The 23,974-nt window shown below is 39.0% G+C and overlaps 1 protein-coding gene across 3 annotated transcripts; it reads right to left on the reverse strand.

Moving 5' to 3' along the window:
• Positions 1 to 8,372: 8,372 nt before the first annotated feature.
• ENPP4 (ectonucleotide pyrophosphatase/phosphodiesterase 4) lies at positions 8,373 to 20,911 on the reverse strand. Of its 3 annotated transcripts, none has more exons than XM_053603298.1 (4): positions 20,720 to 20,911; positions 11,787 to 12,633; positions 11,039 to 11,209; positions 8,373 to 9,122 (listed from the first exon to the last, which is right to left on the reverse strand). In XM_053603298.1, the coding sequence occupies exons 2-4, from the start codon at positions 12,598 to 12,600 to the stop codon at positions 8,758 to 8,760; spliced, it is 1,350 nt and encodes a 449-aa protein (XP_053459273.1). In that variant the 5' UTR covers positions 12,601 to 12,633; positions 20,720 to 20,911; the 3' UTR covers positions 8,373 to 8,757. The 3 variants fall into 3 exon arrangements, with proteins under 3 accessions (XP_053459273.1, XP_053459275.1, XP_053459274.1); XM_053603300.1 differs by having other exon boundaries at positions 12,447 to 12,633; positions 20,720 to 20,897; XM_053603299.1 differs by lacking the exon at positions 20,720 to 20,911 and adding an exon at positions 20,556 to 20,706.
• Positions 20,912 to 23,974: the final 3,063 nt, after the last annotated feature.

Genomic DNA, 23,974 nt, shown 5'->3' on the forward strand with positions numbered 1-23,974 from the left:
GTTCTTTGTCCATGAGAAGAAGTTAAAAAGACAAGCTAGAGACAGAGAGAAAGTATTTGCTTACCACATATCCAAAAAAGAACTAATCTGTAGGATATAAAGAACTCTCAAAATTCCAAAGTAAAATACAAATAATCAAATTCAAAAATAGGAAAGAGATAGGAAGAGACGTTTTACCAAGGAGGATATATAGGTGGCTAGTAATCTTACGAAAAGTTGTTTAACATCATTAGCCATTGGGAAATGTAAATTAAAACCACAATAAGATGTCACTACAAATCTTTCAGAACAACCAAAATAAAAAAATAGTGGTGACATTGGCAAGGATGCAAAGGAACACTTATATATTGCTACTGGGAATGGGAAATGGTATGGTCATTCTGGAAAACAGTTTGACAGTTTCTTATAAAACTAAACATGTGACTCAGCATTTGTACTTTGGACATTCATACTAAAGAAATGAAAACTTACATGCCCACCAATAACCTGTACACAAACATTCATAGCAGTTTTATTTGTGATAGGAGAACACTGGAATCAGTCCAAATATCCTTTAATTCATTGAGTGGTTAAACAAACTGGGATACAAATATGCCACGAAATACTGCTCAGCAATAACAAAGAACAACTTTTTTTGATACATGGAAAAACCAAGGCCAAAAAGGTATATATGGGAAAGTTCCATTTATATATGACAGTATTGAAATGACAGAATTTTAGAAGTGGAAGGGGATTATAAAGGGCTAACACACGAGATTCTTACAGTATTGGAACTATTCGAAAACTATTCAGTATACATTAGTCAGCTCCAGTTGCCATAACAAAATACCTTAGACTGGGTGGCTTAAAAAATAGACATTTGTTTCTTACAGATCTGGAGACTGGTAAGTCCAAGAAGAAGATGCCAGCAGATTTGTTTCCTGGCGAGGGCTCTCTTCCTGGCTTGTAGACAGGTGCCTTCCCACTATACCCTCACCTGGCCTATTGGGGTAATGCTTGCACAAGTGCCAGGCATGATCTCGTAGGCACCCAATGCTACAGTGTCGGAGCCAGGCAACACTTCCTCTAGGCCAGGAAGAAAGGTACTAAGCATTGTCAGGTCACCAAAGCCAGAATGAAACTAGAGGGAGAATTGGGCTGAGTGGATTTCAGGATTCAGTGGATTTCATGTATGGGTTTAACAAAGGCGATGAATTCTGTACATCTGTCTATCCTTGTGCCAATACTATATTGCCTTACCCATTCTCATTTTATAATAGTTCTTTGTCGAAGCTGCTCCAAGGAAACAGCCAGGATGCAGATTAAAAGTACAAGCTTGCAAGAGGTGAGGCTCACAGAGGTGCAGGAGATCCTCAAATAACCCTTATAGTAGCTATTTATTGAGGGGAATAACAGGTGTGAAGAGTGCTGAGTAATGACCTACAGGAGCTATGTGTTTAAAGACCACAAAAAGGAAACTACGGGCTTTCTCCACAACTCCCACAATGAAGTACCATAAGATGTTTAAGGTTTAACACCTGCTTACTGTCGAGTAACTGATCTTAGCTCATTCCAGAATACTGAGTTCCTAGGGGCTTGCCTCCAAGTTGCAAGATTTCTCTAGGCTTGCCAGGAGAATGTCTGCTCTCAGCGTTTCCATTGATGTGTTAAGAACCGGTGACTGTCCTTGGAAGCATGATGTTTATTCCTCCACAGTTCTTGACATCTAATAGAGTGTGTCATACCATTTTTTTCAAAATTGCCTTGGCTCTTTGCATTTCTACACAAATTTTAGAGTCAACTTATGCAGTTCCATAAAATATAAATAAAAGTTTGCTGGAATTGCTTGCTTGCAATAAACAGTTTGGAGAGACTTGTCATTTTTACAAATATTGAATCTTGCAACCTATATACATGATATAGCCTTCTGTTTATTTTGGTCTCCTTAACTCCTCTCAATGTTTTACAGTTTTCTATGCAAAGATTCTGCATATATTTTGTTATATTTATTCCTAAATATTTCATGCTTGCTGATATGTGTACCAATGTAAATGTGTTTCAATATTCAAACTGCTTTCTGCTGAAATATACAAATACCCTTAAATTGTGCAAATTTACTTTATATCCAGAAAGTTTGTTGAACTCACATATAGTTTCTGTAAACTCCTTTCTTAAATGTAAATTCCTTTCTTTTTCAATCTTTTCTCTCTCCCTGTCTCTCTCTGTCTCTCTCTCTTCCTTTCCTTCCCTTTCCCTTTCTTTCTTTTCTCTCTTCTCTCTCTTTCTCTTCCTTTCTTTCTGGAGGCAGGCTCATTTTGTTGTCTGGGGTAGAGTGCAATTTCCTCATCACAGCTCACTGCAACTTCAAACTCCTGGGCTCAACCACTCTGCCTCAGTCTCCTAAGTAGCTAAGACTGCAGGCGCACACCACCATGCCTGACTACTTTTTCTTTTTTTTTTTGCAGAAATTGGGTCTCAGGCTAGTCTCAAACTCTTGGTCTCAAGCAATCCTCCTGCCTTGGTCCCTCAATGTGCCAGGATTATAGGCGTTGGCCACCATACCCAAGCAAGAAGGCAGATTTTTTTGTTTGTTTTGAGACAGAGTCTCACTATGTTGCCCTGGGTAGAGTGCTGTGGCGTCACAGCAAACAGCAACCTCAAACTCTTGGGCTTACACAGTTCTCTTGCATCAGCCTCCCAAATAGCTGGGATTACACACAATGCAGATTTTTTATGTATACTGTCATGTCATCTGTGAGTATAAGTTTTATTTTTCAATACTTATTTCTCTTGCCTTATTGAACTTCCAGGACCTCCAGTGCTATGTTAAATGTAAGTGGTAAGAGTGGATATCCTTACCTTGTTCTCCTGAATTTAGGAGAAGGGCATTTGGTATTTCATCATTCAGTATATTCACTGTAGCTTTGTTTTGTTTTGCTTTGTATTTTGAGTCAGAATCTCAAGCTGTCACCTTGGGTAGAGTGCTGTGGCGTCATAGCTCACAGCAATCTCCAACTCTTGGGCTCAGGTGATCCTCTTGTCTCAGTTTTTTCTATTTTTAGTAGAGACGGGGTCTCGCTTTTGCTCAGGCTGGTCTCAAACTCATGAACTCAAGCTATCTACCTGCCTTGGCCTCCCAGAGTGCCGGGATTACAGGCGGGACCCACCATGCCCAGCCACTTTTTTTATAGATGCCATTGATCGTCTTGAAGATGTCCCCCATTATTCCAAGTTTGATCAATTTGTTTGTATAAATAAGTAGGTTTTGAATTTTGTCAAATGTTTTCCTACATTCATTGATCTGACAGTTTTCCTTTTTTCTAATATAAAGAATAACATTGATTTTCAAAGATCAAACCAATACTGCACTCCTGTGATAAACTCCACTTACTAATGTGTCATATCATTTTGAAATGCTGTTGGGTTCAACTAGATAATATTTTGCTAAGGATTTTTGTTCATAGGGATATTGGCCTATGATTTTCTTTTAGTATCTTTTCAGGAATTAGTGTTACACTGGCCTTAGAAGAAAAGTTAGAATGTGTTTCTTCTTTCTCTATTTTCTGTAAAACTGGTTCAGTTTTCCCTCAAGTGTGTGATAGAACTAACCAGTGAAATTACTTGGACTACAGGCACCGTCACCACATCTGACTTAAAACATTAGCTTTATGTGGCAAGTATAAACTGATATCCAAATCTGACCATTATTAAAAAAGAAGCGTTATTGCTTTTGAGACCTTACACTTTTTATATACTAATTTACAACTATCCCTCTCTTTAAATATAGAAATTATGTATGTTTTAGTTTTCTCTTTGTCTATTGGAGTCGATTTTATTCAACAATATTTTCCTAGGAAATGACTCATTTCATTTTTATTTTCAGGTTTGATCCAAATAAAGTTGACTCCTATGGGGTTTTTAAAAAATATTCTGTTTTTTAAAAAGATCTGAGCTTTCTCTCCTTCTACCACCCTGGCCCAGCCTCCTTTTGATGAGGTAGCACCTCAGCCCTCAGCTGCCTCTTCATTACAGGTGCCGTTGAGGACTCACCTTTGTGGTTTTAGTCCTTCCAAATCTTGGCTTCTTAATTGTTCACTTTCTTGGAAATTCCTCAGTGCCTAAACACAGTTATTTTATCTGTATACAGATTTTCTAGTCCTCAGCAAGAGGGTTGGCTTGAGTTACATGGTCTACTATTACTGGAAACAGAATTACTACATAACTTTAAAATTATCAAAAAATGTAAAAACTTTACAGAAAGTTTTAAGTGTAAAAAACATATTCACTCTCCTCAGTGAATTCAAAGAATACATCAATAGTACTGTGTCTAATCCATAGGAACTCCTTATAAAATATGTACTTGAATAGTGGGGTTATCAAGATTTGTTTGGGGGTTCTTTGATTCTTTCCATCACCCCTGTCTGTGATGGTGGGTTTAAGCACGGTGGATATGAAAAGAATAAAAGAATGTATATTAGGTGACCAGCACTTCAGATCTTTAACACAAGAGGGAGGTCTGAACTAGAGACAGGAATTTGTAAATCATCATCATGATCTGTCACTGGAGAAGTTTTCTAGGTTACTAACCGTGGAAATGAGATTTCAGAGGTCAAATATATAAAAGAAACTATGTGGAAAGATAGAAGGCCGGCATGGCAGTTTGGCGTGTTCTTGGGGTACAGACTCTGCCTTTGTCCCCCAGGTAATCATGACATGGGACATGAATCAGAGGAGCTGGTTATTAAAATACCAGCCAATTACCTGTATGCACTTCAAACATTAGGATAAAGAATTGGCATGTTTGTGTGCAAGAGGACCCCAGGACCAAACGGAATCATCTGCAATGTCACATATCCTCAAGCAATGGCTGGGGAGGGCGGTGTACGCACTGGCAGAGGGTAGAAGATATGTAATGATACACAAACACGGTCCCCACAAGGCAAAGCTGGCATCCAAACTTCAGGAAGCACAGGACCTGGAAAATGACTCTGGATCCAAGGATCTCAGGAGCAGGTGTCAAACCACGAGTACACTCACACATCAATATGTTAGTATGTTAAGTTTTGCCATTTTTTAAAAAACTCCCTTCCAGGGTAAGTACCTTTTATCCTTGTTTTCTTAGCAGTGTTCCCTGAATATCAAGGTAGGAAATTAATCAATTACTACTTTTATAATCAGCTTTTCCAAACCTTTTCCCTTCTACTGTAGGCCAATAAATTATAGTTCTGGACTCTACACAATTTATCTTGGTTTTCTTTCCAATAATGTCCTTAAGAAGAATTGCATATTTGCAGTTTTTTTAAAAATGTGGTTGAATCTTACACACTTAATCTGGATTGGGGAAAAAGAACTGTGATGAGTACCTGTGTGGGTTTTTGCAATACTTCTAAGTTGTGATAACATCTGGTGCAGTGTATATATGTATATATATATATATTTTTAATATATATGTATATACATTCAAGGTGACAAATTTAAAAAAAAAATTACCAATGAAACCACACTTTAAGTTTAATAATTACAGTAAAAAATTTCTGGTAGATTTTATTTGCATAAAATGTTTAAATCATAAAATCACAACTACAAATTAATTATAGTCTAAATATATTTTACTTTAACAAATTCTTTTAAAGCATATTCATTTTATTTATATAGTATTTTAAGAATTAACAATAAACATTTTTCATCTCATCTCTGTGCTTCATTTATAACTTTATGTATTAACAATAAAGTAAAACCTTCCAAGTGAAAAGAATTAGATAATTCCTGAAAGTTTATCAGACAATGGGCAAGAAAGGAAGATACCCAAGAACAATCCAAAGGCATTTTATTCTTTCAAAGTTCCAAGAATTGATCTGCAAATTCTTACACCAAACCTAAAAAAATAATACTACAAAGCCTATAGCACAGAGCATTGAAATATTTTTTATTCTATTGCTGTTTACTGGAAGAACTTTTACATTAATAACAGCAGAACTCTCCCTATATCACATGTAAAGTACTTATTCTGAATTAATTCACTGAATTAACAAAAGACACTCAAAAATCTTCTATTACTTTGGAGTATTGTATAAACAAACATTTCTTGGAGCCAAATACTTTCTACCACCCTGAAAACATAGCAGCATATTATTTATTTAGCAAAATTCACACCAAAAAGCTTCATATAATAGTTTCACTAAAAGATTTTCCAAGTGTTCTACAGGAGTAATTTTCTTTCTTTCTTTTTTTTTTTTTGTAGAGACAGCGTCTCACTTTACCGCCTTCGGTAGAGTGCCATGATGTCACAGGACTCACAGCAACCTCCAGCTCTTGGGCTTCCGTGATTCTCCTGCCTCAGCCTCCCGAGCAGCTGGGACTACAGGCGCCCGCCACAACGCCCAGCTATTTTTTGGTTGCAGTTCAGCAGGGGCTGGGTTTGAACCCGCCACCCTCAGTATATGGGGCTGGCGCCCTACTCACTGAGCCATTTTCTTAAACATAAAATGAATTAACACAAAGCCCAATATAACATATAAATTATACTGTGATTAAATAAATACTATTGTTCTTGTCCCATCAACATATACTTTAAAAAATTTACCTAATTTAAAATTAAGGTTGATATTTTGCGAATGGAAGACAAGAAAAATAGACAACTATCTTGTTGACAGGGTTAAGACACTGACACAATCTCTCTTCCTATTTCATTCTATTTAAACTTCACTAGTGGGCTGGATGCCACGTATAGATTCCTGATATTCACAATCACCAATTAAGCTAATGCAATCACTAACACTCACACTACCACAAGTACCACAAGTATAAAATATCCTAGTATTTTAGACACTTCAAAAATATCTACTACTTTAAAAAAAAAAGCTTTAAATGTGTCAGTTCTATTCCTTTCATAAAATGGAAATTAAAGTAAAATGGAGCTTTTCTTATTATTTTGTTCAAATCAGCTCATAACCTTTACGATAACTGCTTTATGTATGGAAGAAATCAGAAGTAAAAATTTTCAAAAGACAGAATTAGTCCTATTGGTTTTATTTCATTCACTCTGCTGTTCTTAATACAGTCACTTATGGCCAATGCATGGATGATTTATGCAGGATGGGGAGATGTGTCTCAAGAACCCCAAATATAATTGGCACCAACTAGGCTCAAGAAATTACAACGGAATGAGCTATGTGTGACAACTGGTACCACTGTTCTTTACCATCACAGATAATCGACATTTACCTGGCTGCATGCTTGTTGTAGTTCTGTATTGGCAAAAGTTGCCAACTTTATTTTATGTGGTCAAAACTTGAAAGATCACACCATTGATATTAATTGCTTGCCTCTGGTGCTGACAAATGGTCTTAAGCTTAACTTTCCCTCTACTAAATATAATCTAATCTGCTATCCAACTCAATTTCTTTATATTCATTTTGATTATTAGAAGGTACCACCTAGCAAAAGTAGGATGACACTTCTTCACAACAAATCCTTAGCTCTGAACAAACATGTTAAAGACATGAGCAGAGTGATTATTTCTGTGATTAAATACTAGAGGGAAAAGAAAAGCAGAGCAGCGCTGAGGCCATTCTGCTGTAATACATGAATGGCATAAAGGATCAGAAGATACTAAATCACATTTTAAATTTCTTAACTACTCTATAGCCAAAAAAGTAAGAAGTAAAGTCCCAAAAGTAAATAGAAAAATCTTCATTCCTTACTCTGATCCAATCAAAATCAGATTTGTACTTGGGTCATAAATTTTTCTATAGCACTAGTATAACTAAGGTTACAATAAACAACCTAAGAAAGTTAAATGGTAACAAAAACTAATGAATTTTTAATGTTATGATTTTAGGTTGTAACTGAGGAGAAAGTAAACAAACATGAAGTGCAAAAATAACCTTTCCTGAGAGCTGTGTTCTGTGGAAATGCGGAAGCCTGGCCACAGCCCACCTTTGACCTCCTTCCATAATAAGTCACAGGATGCCTGCACACCTACACATGTACACACTTGTACACACACACACAAACTAAATAACTTATACACAAAGGCATTATGCACAAATGAAGAAAAGTGCTTTTCTCTACTTTCTTCTGAATTTCTTATTTGCAATAATCTTCAAAAGATTTAACTTTTGAGACTTCGATAACTTAAGACACAATGGTGACAGCTCAGGTTTGTACCACATGTCTTAGTTGGTTTTGTGTTTTAATAGCTTCCTTTAAAATAATTTCTTCAGATGCTACATCTTTTCTGCCTGGTTAATCAATTTTATTAACCATCACAGAGAATTTCCTACCTCAAGAGGTTACTTGGGATATAAACTAATTAGACATAAATACAAAAATATAGAAAACATGTTCTCCCTGATACACAAAATTCATGAATTGTATCAAGATTTCTGTCATTTTGTTTACAAATATATACATTTATTAGAGAAGCATGCCTACTAAATTTTTATGTGTTTCATTTAAGGATGTATCATAGCTTCAATGCAAAAAAAAAAAGAAAAAAAAGGAAGGCAAAGGGACGTATTTTTCTCAAAAGCTATTTTTAGTTAGAGACATAAATGGTGTTAACTAATGATTTACTAGCAATTTTGCTATAGTCAAGGGTTATTTGCATTAGCAAATTCACCAAAGAAAACACAAGGAAAAACAAAACAAAATAATTTTAGCATGCTTGTTCTTTGTCTTCCAAAGTATTCTTTTTCATAGTTGCAATACCATTCCATGGATGAATCCTTAGTTTTGTGATTCATCAAAGACACTTTGTACAAACCCCAACACGTGTTACTCAATTAAAGGATCATCATCATCATCTTGTAGCTGAAGTCGGGAGAACGGACGGGGTGCAGAGAGTCTATTCTGCATGATTATGATGAGGCACGTTAGCATGGTTAACACCATGAGTGCACCGATAACAATCCCAATGGCTTCTGGGAGATTAATGCACCACTGGTCAACTAACAAGCACTTAGTATGACTAAAGGTTCCATTGTTGGGATGTGGTTTTAATCCCAGGATGTGGCACATCATTGGATAGATATCTACAATGTTCATTGTGCTTTGCTTGTAGCCTTTGTGAAATGCGGGTCCATGGGCAGCTAGAAATGGATGCATACTTTGCAAAGAATTATCATAACCATGGTCACCTACTGAAAAAGAACAAAATGACATTAGTAAATAAGACCATCCCTTTTACTACAAAATAACTCTCTTCTAGTGTATGTACACTAGATTACTATTAAGATTCTGTTTAGTTGGACCAAACAGGGGCCAGAAATAAAAATCTCTTACTTCTTCAACTGTGCCACGTCTCCTATTTCACACACCCACACTGTTTTTCCCAGTCAGTCATGGTCTTAGACTTTAACATTACTTCATAACCTGATGTACTTAACTTTTAGCCCAGGTTCCACTTACAACACCTGTCAATCTCTGTTTGCAAAAGCTACTGCAAACAGCACAAGTGAAAGAGTGGTCAGGCTGAGGGTCCTGTACAACTGGGGAGAGCAGAAGTGAGGAAGAAGGGGAAAGAGGCTCACCTGCAGCCTTACCTACCTTAATTGCTCCTGTGATAAGTGGCAGGAAGACATAATGTATTACTGGTTTAATTATAGTCAATAAACATCCTAATATCTGGAGGGCCAGACCACTGAAAATGTTATAGAAGGGATTCTTGTACTGAATGTGAAGTTTAACTTCACATGACTAGAACTTGTAACGCCAGGAAAATTCTGACTCAAAGGAAAACATGTGATGGTCTCTAATATAATTCCAATACTAGATTGCTCATTTTTAGCTTTATTTTAACAAAGACTGCTTTGAAGGTACACTAGTTGCATTTAATAAGCTCTCACTTTCATATTTTAACTGAGTGATGAGTATATTGATATTTTTGTATTCTTTAGTTGTATATTTGAAATATTTCACAATAAAAATAAGTATGACCAATATGACAGAAAGCAGAATATAACAATACATACAGATATTATGATTTCTATGTTAAAATATGCATTGTTTGTTATGAAAAAAGACTAGATTGTGGAAGACTCTCATAATTTACATTTGTTTGTATTTCTGTATTGAGGGATTATGGATAGTTAATGTTCTCTTTTCTATGCTTGTCTTTATTTTCAAAGTTTCAGTAATGAGTATATAAAATAAAATAACATAAATATAGATAACACACAAACCCCACAGACCCTGATGCTTCTGTTGATGTAGATCAGGAATCTGTAAACTATAGCCCAAGGCCACATTCAGTCCTCCACCTGCTTTTGCAAACAATTTTGCTGGAACACCCATTTCAATTTGTTTCCATAGGTCCCTAGCCACTTCCACACTAAGAAGGCAGAGTGGAGTACCTGAGACAGAGATTGGCTGGCCCACAAAGCCTAAAATGTGTACTATCTGGCCCTTCACAGAGAAAGTTTGCTGACCCCTGCTACAGACTACAAAATCAGACTTTTTTAAAAAGCATTTAAATTGAATGGAAAAGTCAGCTTTAGTTGAGGTGATCTGTACCTCCCTCCATACATTTTTCTCAGTTCTAGAAGAGATTATGACATATCTATTTTGTTTACACGGATTTTGTTTGTTTATTCTGCAGTTGTTGCCCAGTATTCTAAATAACCATAGCATTCAGGTAAACGATTTTACTGTTAGGGAAAGGCTTAAGATTACTCAAACAAAATTTTTAAACATAAACAAGAAAAGAACATTTGAACTAGCTAATCTCTCCCCTTGTACTTTTACTTTTTCTCTTTTGTTTCTTTATTTCGATTTTCTACAGATCAAGAGAACTAATCCTGAAAATTACTGATAGTAACTGCACTTTTGGTAAGAAGGTGAAAGTATGAGTTCCCCCTTAAGGTTACCTACCCTTCTATCTATCCTGAAATCGTGGTACTGTATACTGCTAGCAAATGATGACCTGAGAATGATCTAGCTAGAAATTGAATTACTCTGTGTAAACATCTCTGAATCAAAGTACCTTCTTAACAGCACAGTATCACAGTGTGTGATGTGTCCAAAGAATACAACAGAAAAATCCTAAATAAATACTTACATTTTTGTGAGGATTTATTCAGCACAATTGTCCAGCCTTCATCAGCAACCAAAATAATAGGCTGAATTCGATCATTATGTTGGTAATAAAATCTGTTAGGAATGTCTTCTTTGAGATAAACATTCATGTGAGGATGACAGCTTTTCATTTTATCATAAACTACTGTTCTATCTGAAAGAAAAAGGGAACAGTAAAGGAAAATTATGTTTGACTGATAAGGAAAAAGTATGCATAACTAAAGTGGAATAATCCTATACAATGTCAACTACCAATATCGCTTTATTCTTAAAAAACAGCACTAATAACATGACAGTGTGGAGCACTGATACACTTTCTGCAAGCATATTTCATTATGTGAATTATCCAGGTGAACTTTTACAGACAGAAGGTAATTTTCATGTTTAGTTTCCTAAGTATACAAACTAATTACATTACTACTAATTACTAATTCTATGATCAGCAAGAAAGGTATCTCACACTAAAATCCAAGACGGTTAAGGATAAAATTTTCCTTTTTTCCAACAGTGTGAAAAATCAGGAAATATATCAATAAGCAAAGAAATAATAGCTTTGAATGCAAATCGTAAGGTGCCCAAAACTTGAAATTTGGGGAAAAAACATAAAATCCAACTCTGAGTAAGTATGAATATATGGTCCTGGACAAAAAATCAGAACTCTACTCCTATATAACTCTCCCTCCTCTATCAACTGCCCCTTTCAAATATCCCTCGGCTAAAAGTTTACTTACTTATTTTGGGAAGTATTGCGGCAACTGGGCTCAAATCTATAAGAGTGTAGCTTGAATTATTGATGCAGAGATCCAAATTTATCACTCTGTCCTGAGAACACTGGGTCATCCCATGATCACTTGTAATGATCACATTAAGATTTTCCCATAATCCTAACATCTTGAGTTTTTGGACTAAGCTGCCAATAAGATCATCTACTTCTTTCAACACCCTGCGCATGTTTTCTTTATCTTCAGGTCCGTATTTGTGGCCACTTGCATCTGGTTCTTCCCAATAGAGTGTTGCAAAGGTGACAGGTGGGCTCGAATTGTTTAGCCACATAGTGATATTATTTAGTCTCTCTTCAAATGACACTGAGGAGCTATAATTCATAAAATAGGAAGGTGTGGTGTTATGAATGGATACATCAGTACCAGGCCACATAGCAGCAGCACTTGATCTGTTCTCCTGAAGCTGATTGGTCACCCAGATAGGGACAGCCTCGTTCCACCAAAAAGGATCCTTGTCATTAGAGTCAGAAAAATGTTTCTTTGTGACTACATCATACATGGAATTAGCAACAATGCCATGGCTTTCTTCATATAAACCCGTCACAATGCTGTAGTGGTTTGGAAATGTTTTTGTGATAAAAACATTTTTAACATGCTCTACCAAGATACCTTCTTTAATAAAATTTTGGAGATGAGGAAATTCATAGTTCTTCAGATAGTCAGCTCTGAAGCCATCGAAGGACACCAGGAGTAATGTGGGTGGCAAATCACCTCTACAAGCTGTTACAAGTCCAGAAAACAAAAGTATCACTAGTAACTTCATAGTGAACGTGCTGAAGGACAGCAATCAGGGTTCCTAAAATACAAAAACACAGGTCTAAGTAGTCATGCTATTTGATTTGGATTAAGTTTCAGAAATTAGCCAACAGAAAGAGAACCAACATTTATAAACATTTTATATGCCAGCTTTACCTACATTAATTTAAAAATTAAATAATTTCATTTATTTAAAGATAACTAAATAAAGCTAAAATTCAAAAAAAAAAAAAGTACTTCTCTTGTCTCATTTCCTATTTATACACGTCGTGCCCCACCCTTCACACTCTGAAGGAAAAAGGGGCCATTCCAATACTCCACATACATACTCCTGTTTTCTGTCTCGCTCAGCTGCAGCAACAGAAATTATTTCTGAACACTTAATAATAATAACAGACGAAGAAACAAAAATGATTCTTTTGTACCAAATACACATGATCTCAGGCTTTCAGAGGCTCCAGAGAGGGAGATATTTCTAGTTTAATGAACAGTATCCCAGAGTTCCTTTAACCCACAGAAATGGTGGAAATTCTATCATACTGGCTCATTGCCAGAGCTTGTTGAAAAATACTGACATAGGCTGGGCACAGTGGCTCACGCCTGGAATCCTAACACTCCGGAGGCCAAATTGGGTTGACTGGCTAAGCTCAAGAGTTTGGAGGCCAGCCTGAGCAAGAGTGAGGCCCTGTCTCTAAAAATAGCCAGACATTGTGGCAGGCCTCTGTAGTCCCAGCTACTCGGGAGGCTGAGACAAGAGAATCACTTAAATCCAAGAGTCTGAGGTTGCTGTGAGCATGACACCACGGCACTCTACCAGGGGTGACAAAGTAAGATTCTGTCTCAAAAAACAAACAAAACAAACAAACAAAAAAAAAAAACTGGCTTAGAAAAGGCAGTAAAAAAAAAAAAAAATGCTATTTGACAAAAAGGCCTCACTTAGCCTGCACCTATTTACATGAGGTTAACTAACAGACAAAGCCTAGGAGGGACGTGGACACCACAGTAACTTCTGAAGAAATCGAACAGCTGCTGAACCGCACTTCATCATCAGATCCTTCTTAAACTTCCCTTTTACTGTCAAAGACACAACTATTCTCCCTAATTCCCGCGCTCAGAGCTGTCCCATTGATTACAAAAAGTGCTGTCCCCTAACAAGTCTCCCTGCCTTCAGTCTCTATCCACTTTGGTCCCTAAGAAAATAGAACATGTGATATTGGTAGGATGATTAGCTTCAAATGGGCAGGATGCCTCTTTCATTACAAGAGGAGAGGAGGAAGGCCGGGGAGCTGACGGGTTTGAGGGCTGGAGGTGAAGACAGCAGCATTCTTCGTGTGGCTGGAGGTGGGGTCAATTACTGAGAGGGAGTCAAGTGGTGAAAGGTTTAGAGATTTGAGAAACACACAGAATGTCTGAAAAGGTCAACGCAGACGGCGGCAGAGAGTAAAAGGAAACAGCAGGGTCAGCGGGCAGTGCTCACGGCTGTCTAAATTTTCATAGCAGCACACTTGATTGGTTTTCCCCAGCAACTTGCCTCCCCGGCACAGGCTAAGAATTAAATAGGCAGCGGGATCTTACCCCAGCCGGAGATTCTGCCAGAAACTGAAGGATGACTAAGGGAGCTGAAGATGCTGACTAAAGAGCAGCTGAAATTTGAGCTATGGCAGCAGTCCCCAACATTTTTGGCACCAGGGGCTGTTTTCATGGAAGATCATTTTTCCACAGCCAGGGGTAGGGTGGGGATTACATTTATTATGACTTTATTTTTATTATCATTACATTGTAATATGTAATGAAATAATTATACAACTCGCCATAATGCAGAATCTGTGGGAGCCCTGAGCTTGTTTCCCTGCAGCTGGACAGTCCCATCCTGTATTTGTATCACCACCTCAGCCCCACCTCAGATTCTCAGACACCAGATTCTCATAAGGATGCACGCCCTCGATCCCTTGCACATGCAGTTCACAGCAAGGTTCATGCTTCCCTGGGAATCCAATGCCAGCAGTGAGCAGACAGGAGCCGGAGCTCAGGCAGCATGTGAGCAGTGGGGAGCAGCTGTAAATACAGACGAAGCGTCCCTGGCTCACCGCTGCTGCCTTCCTGCTGTGCAGCACTGTTGCTGACAGGCCACAGACCAGTACCGGCCCAGGTCCTGGGCTCGGGGACCACAGAACTATAGCATCTAAGCTGAAACTGATAAGAGTATGTGAGAAGTAGAGAGGTTTTTGGATTGAAGGTTCTGATGAAGTCAAAGAACTGATGTTTTCAGATGAACTTTTAGGGCAAGTTGCAAAGAGACGGGGTTGTGGTCAGAGTGAAAGGACTAAATTAATCATTTCAGGGTAAGAAGATGCTGGGTATGGGTATGACCACAGGGCACCTTGAGGCCCCAGGTGAGAGCAGCAGCTAATACAGTTACCAAGTTCACGCACCATTATTACGCATTCTTCGTTCCCTCAACTAGACTGCAAATGCTTGAAGACCGAAACTTTCCCTCTTTCTTTCTAACATACCACCTAGATGACCTGTATACTTGCAGTCACTCAAATACTTACTAGTTTAAGCTGTGATCCTCTAAAAAGAACAGTGACTTAAAACCAAAAAGACCAAAGGCACAGAATCTATTTGTGAGGATCTCTGGGTTTGGAAAATTGCTAACTTTTTAAACTGAGGTAGATGCTTGGTTTGCTGGTGCTACTCAAGAAGCCAAAAACCATGCAGAGCAACAAAATCAAACCACCTCTCTAAAGGACAGAGCAACACTCCTACTGAGTGGCAGAGGAAGAATACGGGCACTTCGGCAGACACAGCCCCAGTCACACCTCAGCCATTTCAGTTACCAAGAATCTTGTGGTACTTACCTCTTCATCCAGGATTTTGTGCCCTCTGACAGTGTTTATGCACAACCTAGCTTCACATTCTCCCTCAGATGGTCTTAACTGAGTCTGACCAGATGGTATCATGCCAGTTGCTGCCCTAGGTTCCAGCAATTTTAGAACTTGTGTCAAGGGCATACAGGCCTCTGTGAAAGCTTGGGGTGAGTGGATTCCCTGGTTTCTTTCTGAGTATAGCTACTTCTCCTTACTCAAATACTTGTTTCCAATAACAGAGTAAAAACAGTAAATAGATGGCAAAGTATCTTCTCATGGAGAAAAGATACTCCGAAATCTACTTTTAAAAAATAGTCTTTATTTACTGCGCTGGCTCTCTCCCTGGATAATTATTCTACGCGGTCAGCCAATCCCCGTGCACAAACAGTTTTGCCGCGAGTCACATCTGATGTATGTCAGACCCGTCTTTAGTTTCTTAATCCTTTAAAACAGCTTCCCCATCCTCTCAGTCACACAGAGGTCTCCCATGTACACCCCATCAGTGGATGCTCCAGGAAATTCTATCCCCACATCACATAAGACAGCCTGGTAGACACGAGCATCACTGATGGAGCTTCAAAGTGCAGCTGTCCAGTTGCTACACCTGGGAGATTCTGATCCAGTCATCCAGGGGAAAGGCCAGGAACCTGCTTATAACAAACACTTACACCAGCTACCTACTCTCCCTCATCTCTCCTGCTGCAGTATTTCAAGTCCTCATTTCCTCCTGTCCAGAGCATTTTTGTGTTTCAACTCACCTTTCCCACCTTGGTCACCTTTCCCTTTCTTACCCAACATCTGCTGCCACCTTCATCTTCCTGGGCACAGCTTTATTTGTTGACACTCCAACAAAAAAAATATTCAAAGGGTCCCCCTACCTATATAAAAATTCCAAATACCTCAGCTTGGCATTCAAGCCTCCCTAATATCCAGGCCCAACCTGTATGCAAATTATTACGACATTATGACAGAAATAGCTGCCAACTTTAATTTCATTCACCACCCCCTGCTGTTACAATCTTTCTGAAATTGATAACGACATGTAAAAGATAATCATCATTCACCCTGGTGACTTATAATAGCTCTTCAGTAATCGTTTGTGTTTCTAGAATATCTTAAAGTTACTTATCACACATGAAGTCCTGCTCCGCAAACACTCTTCTAGATCATTTTTAAAAAATCGTTCAACAAATATCTAACTAAGCCCGTAAAGCTAAAACACGCGTATGCGCCATGTATCAAGGGACAAAGGCTTTATGCTTTTCAAATATATACTACTCATATGCGGATAGGAACATAAACAAGTAATAATAAATCAGGCTGTCATCCTGGAAAAAAGAAAGACAGGCTTTATACTCTCACTGACTTTGTTCTGCAACACCAAAACTTCTTTGTAACACTATGCTCAAGATTCATACCCTACCAAGTACTGTTTTTAAACTAAGTTCTTAGAAGAACACATTACAAATGTAATGAAGTACTTGAAACATCACAGGAAGTGAAAAAGACAGTCACAAAATCACCTATTGTTTGATTCCACTTAGATGACAAGCCGAGAACAGACAAATCCATAGGACTGGGGGGGGGGATGGGTAGTGATCTCAATGAGTATGAGGTTTCTTTCTGGTGTGATAAAAATGTTACCGAATTGACTTCACTGACAAGCTGCATAACTCCATAAAGCTATATACTTTAAATGGGTGAATTAAATGGTATGTGGATTGTAGCTTAATAAAACTATTAGTTTTTAAAAGAGAAGAAAGTGAAATTGCAATCTTAAATGCCCTGACACAAAGCAGGAAGCATTTCTGGTATCTCATTTTACCTCAAAATTTGTGTTACTTTTGCATTTCATAATACAGACTTGAGTGTTTTAATGTGAAAATGTTTTCTACCACTTCCTACACGTAAAACAACAGAAAAACCCTATATCCACACCACTCCCACAAAGTACAAATCAAAATCTTTCTTCCTCAGGCTCAGCGCCCGTAGCTCAGTGAGCAGGGCACTGGCCACATACACCAAGGCTGGAGGGTTTGAGCCCAGCCTGGGCCTGCTAAACAACAATGACAACTATAACCAAAAATAGCTGGGCATTGTGGTAGGCACCTGTAGTCCCAGCTACTCGGGAAGCTGAGGCAAGAGAATCAGTTGAGCCTAAGAGTTTGAGGTTGTTGTGAGCTGTGACACCACGGCACTCTACTGAGGGCAACATAGTGACACTCTGTCTCAAAAAAAAAAAAATCTTCCTTCCTCAAATGCTGGGGAATCTCCAGGAACACATGCTATTAATCCTGGGGTTCAGTAATCCCACAACACTGCCAGGATCCAAGTGCCCCAATCCCCGTTCTCAGGCTTAGCAGTATGAACAGAGTAGAAAGACTACAGACTCTGGCAAACCAAAATAAGCGAATGGAGCAAATATCTCAATCAATGAAGGTTTATTAAGCTAAAGTTTGAGGATGTGTCCAGGAAAAGCACAGACCACAGGTACATACGTGACCTGTGCTATCTGAAGAGGGATCTGGGAACGCAGTATTTAAAGGAAGAGAGCAGACAGAAAGAAAAAGGCGCAGAGGGATGGGCAGTGAAAGCAAATGGTCACATTCTTGTGAGATGTGAGTTAGTGCCCAGGAAACATTTTTACTTCTCTTAAGGTGAATGTTGAGAGACAGGAGTGTAGGGAATCAATTATGCAGATGTCCCTCAGTAGGTGGAAAATGATTGATCTAATCCTGTCTCAGTTTTACACCAAGAAAGATAAACTTGTTATCAACGTGATTAACATGTAATCTTTGTTTTTGGAGACCCAAAGTTACACTTTGCTTGCCCTTGTTTATAGAAGGTCTGCAAAGAATTTCCTTGGATCCATGGGGGTAGTCCTTCATAGATCTCTGAGGCCTGTTCATTGCCTGAACAGACCTGGTAGAAACCTGAATGTGCTTGTCACCAATTGTACAATCTTGGACACATACCTTCACTTCTCTCAGCCTGACTTTCCATGGGAATCCAGCTAATGCATAATATTAGTAACAGCTATTTGTTTGGAGGGGGGTGTTAACTGACTGAGTCTCCAGGCTTGACCTTCTATTTGCATAAGGAGATGATGGGTCCTGGGAGTTTTATTTTCCTTTACAATTCTGAAGTCAAAAGGGTCTCTGAACTTGAGCTCACACTTAGTAGATGGATAATCTTAGGTAGATTTAACTTCCTCCAACTTCAGTTTACAACAGAGTAGAATAAGGAATAAGTTTACAAAAGGCCCTCAAAATTAGTTTCCCTTTATCCATTTTATGTTAGAAAGCTGTTATATTAAAAAAAGTTTGTACTGTGACAGACATAATATTATTGTGAAAATATAAATTAGGAATAATTTAGTCTAATCTCCCCTTTCACACACTATGCTGAAGCAGAAATCTAGTTACTGGCTGAGCTCAGAAAGCAATTAGTAGCTTTATTATGTTCTTACAGTCATGTCCTCAACAAATTGTTGTTAACTTGTTGTTACTTAACTTGTTACTATTAAGTAATACCAAGTTAACAAGTCTGGTAATAATCTTCAAAGTGTTAACAGACCCTTTCCTGACAAAACACCTTTCATTAACAGTGCTGGATCATGTTCACCACATTTTATTTCATTCAAATAGGGAGTGTTTGGCTATAAAAAAAATCATCAGTGAGAAGTTCTCAAATAGTTTTCAATGATAAAAATGAAGTTCGCAGGGAATGAAATCATTATATTACAAAACATTGGGAGAAATTCTGTAATTTTTCACACCAAAAAAAATCTAAGGGAAGAGAAAAGCAAACCAATCTGAACTACATCCAAATATCCCAACAGCAACTGAAGTCTAAGGTAGTCTTCAACTCAGGGAACAAAATGCCCTCCACCCCCTCTGTGATGACTTTCTTGCCTAGATAGAACACATGTCAGTCAACTGTCACTGGATTCTTATCTCCGTGAAGCTATGAGAATAAAAGTTACCGGATATGATGAAAGATATTTGTCTCCGTTTTGCCTATATGCTAATCTGCTCTGCAATACAATGAAACTCTTACACAGCTTTAGAACAGCTTTATTGTCCATTCATAAAGATAACTTAGGCAGTTACCTTTAGATGCCTGTCAGCTACTTTCTTTGTAGTCCATGAAAAAAACACATATAATTATTCCCTAAAAAACTTCCTTGGTCTTAAAAATCCTAGGATTCTAAATTACTCTATTTTTTAGCACACACAAATTTTTCTAGCATCCTCCAAACAGTTACAATTATCTTATTTTCTACATAGTAAAATATCCCCCATCCATTACTCCTTGTGTTTCTAATCAAAATTTCTTTCGGATTATATATATTTTTTAACCAATTTAAACGCAAGCAGGTGAGGGGGTAGAGTGTGCGCCTGAGCACAGGTGTAAGCCCAGTGCTCCTAATTTCCTTAAAATAGACTGAAATAATTTCCGGAAAAAAGAAGAAAGAAAAGAAATAATTACTACAACCAAGCAGTTGATTTCCTGTAAAACTACACAGCAAGTCTTCAGACTTTTAGCAAAGTCTTTCAGGAGTCAGACTTGGTGTAAACCAGAACCTGTCTGTCACCAGCTTACAATCGTGGACGCCTTTCTTCACTTGTCTGAACCTGACTTTCATCATCCGTTAAATGGGATGCTATCATTTCATAGGGCTGTTGTGATAAGAAAAGAAAGTGTTTGTAAAGTGCTTAACACAGTATCTAGGCCATATAAAAGTACTTAAATGGTATCTTTTATTGTCTGGTTCACTTGTTTCCTAGAAAATTAGTTTTGAAGTACAATTATACGTAATTAACATAAGCTGTATTCTAATATCAGACATGTGCATGTCGGCTGATGCCTTGAAGAGTGTTCCTTTAAAATCAAAGGCCTCTCCCCAAAGGGCCAGCGCCTGGCCCCTCGCCTGTCTCCCCTTCTTTTCACCCCAGGCCCACCTTCGCCCACTCCACCACTGTTCAGCCAACTTCCAACCGCACGCAGCTTTTCTTCCCAAATTCACAACCACCTGCTAAATCTTCTTTCATCTTCCCTTACCGACCCCCGCCTCCCCCTAGGCCACTACCTCGCTGCCTTTTGGGGTCCCTTCGTTTCCAGCCCCGCCAGCGCCCCAGGGCATGTGCGTGTAGTGGAGGGAGGGGGAAGAAGGGTCGCGTCCTCTATTTTCAAAGTCCCAAGGGAGGGTGGCGTTTCCGTCCGGAACGACCAGCGCGCGAGGCTCACACTCACCCGCCGCCGCGCGGCTTCTCTCCAGCGCGCGGAACCCGGCGCTCTCGGAACCCGGCACTCGCGGGTCCTTGGGGGCGAGGGGAGCCTCCAGGGACAGGGGGCGAGGCCGAGTTCTTCCTGAGGCGCCTGCGCAGTCGCGGGCGCGCGCCTCCAGGCACAGCCCAGCCTCCCCGAGCCCGGCGCCGCGGGGGGAGGGGGAGGGGCTCGGACAGTGCGCAGCTGCCGGCTGCGAACCAGCTGCTCGGAGCCGCTGGGGACCCGGCCGCGGATTCTGAGACCTGTCCTTGGATTGGGTGCCCCAGCCAGCGTCGAACGTAATTTCCTTTCCGATTTGTCAGCCAGGTGCCTCGGCCGGGTCCAACTGGACCTAGGACAGAGGTTCGTTCCTTTCTCCCACCAGGCCCCTTTCTTACCATCCTAGGTCCGAGCGGCTTTCAGGGTACCTAAAATTCGGGGGGTCCCAGAATGGTCCCTGGCAATGGCCAAACCGTTGGCCTACTGCCATTCCCCAGTTAATGTGCACCTGGAGGCGTAGGTGGCCGCCGAGAAAACGACTTTGTCTGCGCCAGGGTCCAGCACAAGTCCAGAGAAGGTTCAGCCAGTTCAGAGAGTTGAGATAAATACAACGTGTATCTACCATTGTGCAGAAGTGAGCACCTTTACCCACGAAATTCTACAAGTAAGGTTAAACACACCCACATTAGTCTCACAGGGATTAATAATGGGTTACAGCTGAGAAATGGACACTTCTTTTGACAGATGCATATGTGGGATCATCCTCCTGCCTTTAATTGGAAGATTAGTCAAACAGTCGAATAACGTAACTTTTAGCTTTCTAGCAGAAGAAGAAATTACTAAACATAAGTAGATTTATTTGTCAACACTGGAGTTGCCCAAGCACAGTTGGCAAAGAGGTGATGCTGTCTTTTTTCTCTTTGTTATCTGCAGTGCCAAACACAGATCCTGGCATTGAAGAAGAGTAATTTATTAATTATTATTGAATTTAAATGGAACGTATCATTGCCCACTCCTCCTGCTTAAAATGCAAGCTCCAGGAGGATATGTATTTTTTTCACCACTGTATATCAAGTACTCAAAAAAGCATATTATGTATTAAGAAACTATCCAAGCATGGTGGCTTGCACCTCTAGTCCCAGCTATTTGGGAGGCTGAGGCAGGAGATTCGCTTAAACCCAGGAGTTTAAGGTTGCAGCGCTCTATCCAGGGCAACAGAATGAGATTCTGTTCCAAAAAAAAAAGAAGAAGAAGAAGAATTAAAAATACTAGTCACATGGAATGTCCTCAAATGTTAAGGATTTATAAACAGCACACCTGGATTAGTAAACCTGCAGTAGTAACCATAGATATTATAAAGTCTGCAATACAGCCTGGAGCCCATGGGCCACCTGTGGATCATCTGTTACCTGTTTTGCTTATCTTGTGATGTCAGATATGGCAAAAATTATGCACAGACATTTTTGTTGGTTTGTTTGCTCCTCGGCTTTCATTAGTGTTTGTATATTAAATATGTGGCCCAAGATGACAATTTCTTCAGCTGTGGCAGGGAAAAAAAAAAAAAAGATTGGACACCTGTGCTAGCTGGTCCCCTCAGTCTGAACTTTAGAGTTAGCTATAACCAAAATCTGGAAACAGTTACAGAAACAATTTGAACCTGGATATATTCTACTGATTATTAGTTTGTGCCTTGATAAATTCCAGTTTTAAGTCGCAAGGCTGGTCTGTGTATTGGTAGATTTGAGCATCTTAAGAATTGTGGGCTGTCAGAGCTGGTGGAGACTAGGTAGTTCAATTCCTAGAATCTACCAGACCTGAATTTGAATGCTCACGCTACCATTCACAAGCCAAGCAATCATGGGCCAGGGTCTCAACCTATTTGAATGTCCATTTCTTCATCCACAAAATGAGGGTTACATAACCAATCTCATAGGGTTATTGTCATATGAATGAGAAAAAGGACATAAAGTACTCAGCATACACTATCTGGCACATGGCAAATGTTAGCAATTATTGTTATGACCAGAAAAAATGTTCCCCAATTTGAACAAGAGGGTAAAGCCATGTCCTGGGGAAATTTGTGGCATGTCCAATTTAGCAGAACTTAAATTTTCTGGCATTCAAGGGATATGATTATGTACTACAGGCTGTTTGTTCATTCACTAGATGCATGATTGTTTTAAAGAGTGGGCAAAGTTGACTGTCACATAGGTCAGATGTGTGGTGAAGATAGCAGCTGGATGGGCATCAGAAGAAAAGACTCTTTATCCACTGCTACTGCGCATGTGACTGGGTCAGATCATGGAATCAATCCCATGCAGTCTGGGCTCCGCCTCTGTAAGATAAAATGGTTATAGACAGAGGAGTGAAATGATACATAAGGACCTTTTGGCAGCAAATTTGTGTTATTCTCAGTATGTTTACTATTTCAATCATAAGAGAAATCCTGTTTCAAATGGGCTTAAATAATAAGGCTATTTATCATCCAGTGGCACAAGAATTCCAGAGGTAGGGCAGACTTCAGAACTAGTGGAAATAGCAACCCAATGACGTCATCAGGCACTGGTATCTTTCTGACTTTCCTCTTGCCTTTTAACAGCATTGGCTACTAGTTCCTTTGATAGTAAAGATAACTACCCATAGCAACAGGAACTATATGATTCACTTCCACTGGGTAACAGAACTGACATCCAGATTTCTTCTCTCTCTTAGAAGCCTCCAGCAAGCATCTTCTTCAGTCATTTTGGCCAAAATTCAGTCATGTGCCCACATCTAAAGCAGCAAAGAACATGGAATCATCAGTTGACTAATTCAGTCCCCAGCTTGAGCTGAGGTCTTTCCCATACTGCACTTTCTTTTCTAGTGGAATTTAATGATAACAAAATGACATATAACTAACAAATTCTTTAATTCAGATGTGATTTTTAAAATAAATATTGTTTTATTTATGTAGGTGAGATAATAATATTGATTTTCAGTGTTCTTTCAGCCCAGTTTTTGAAGGGAGGATTTTATATAAATCTTAGAAATGTGAAGACCCTTTAAACTCATTTTATGTTAGAGATTGAAATGAACTGGAGACAACAGTCTAAGCCAGTTATTTACAGATGAATGAGGTGTCCCAGAGAGAACTGATTTGGTAAACATAGATAGAAGGACTATGCTCTAATGTTCAATAGCAGAATATGGTGACTGTAGTTAAAAATGAATGGTATATTTCAAAATGGCTGAAAGAGACTA

The sequence above is a fragment of the Nycticebus coucang genome, chromosome 9 (genome assembly GCF_027406575.1).
Source record: "Nycticebus coucang isolate mNycCou1 chromosome 9, mNycCou1.pri, whole genome shotgun sequence".
NCBI lineage: Eukaryota > Metazoa > Chordata > Mammalia > Primates > Lorisidae > Nycticebus > Nycticebus coucang.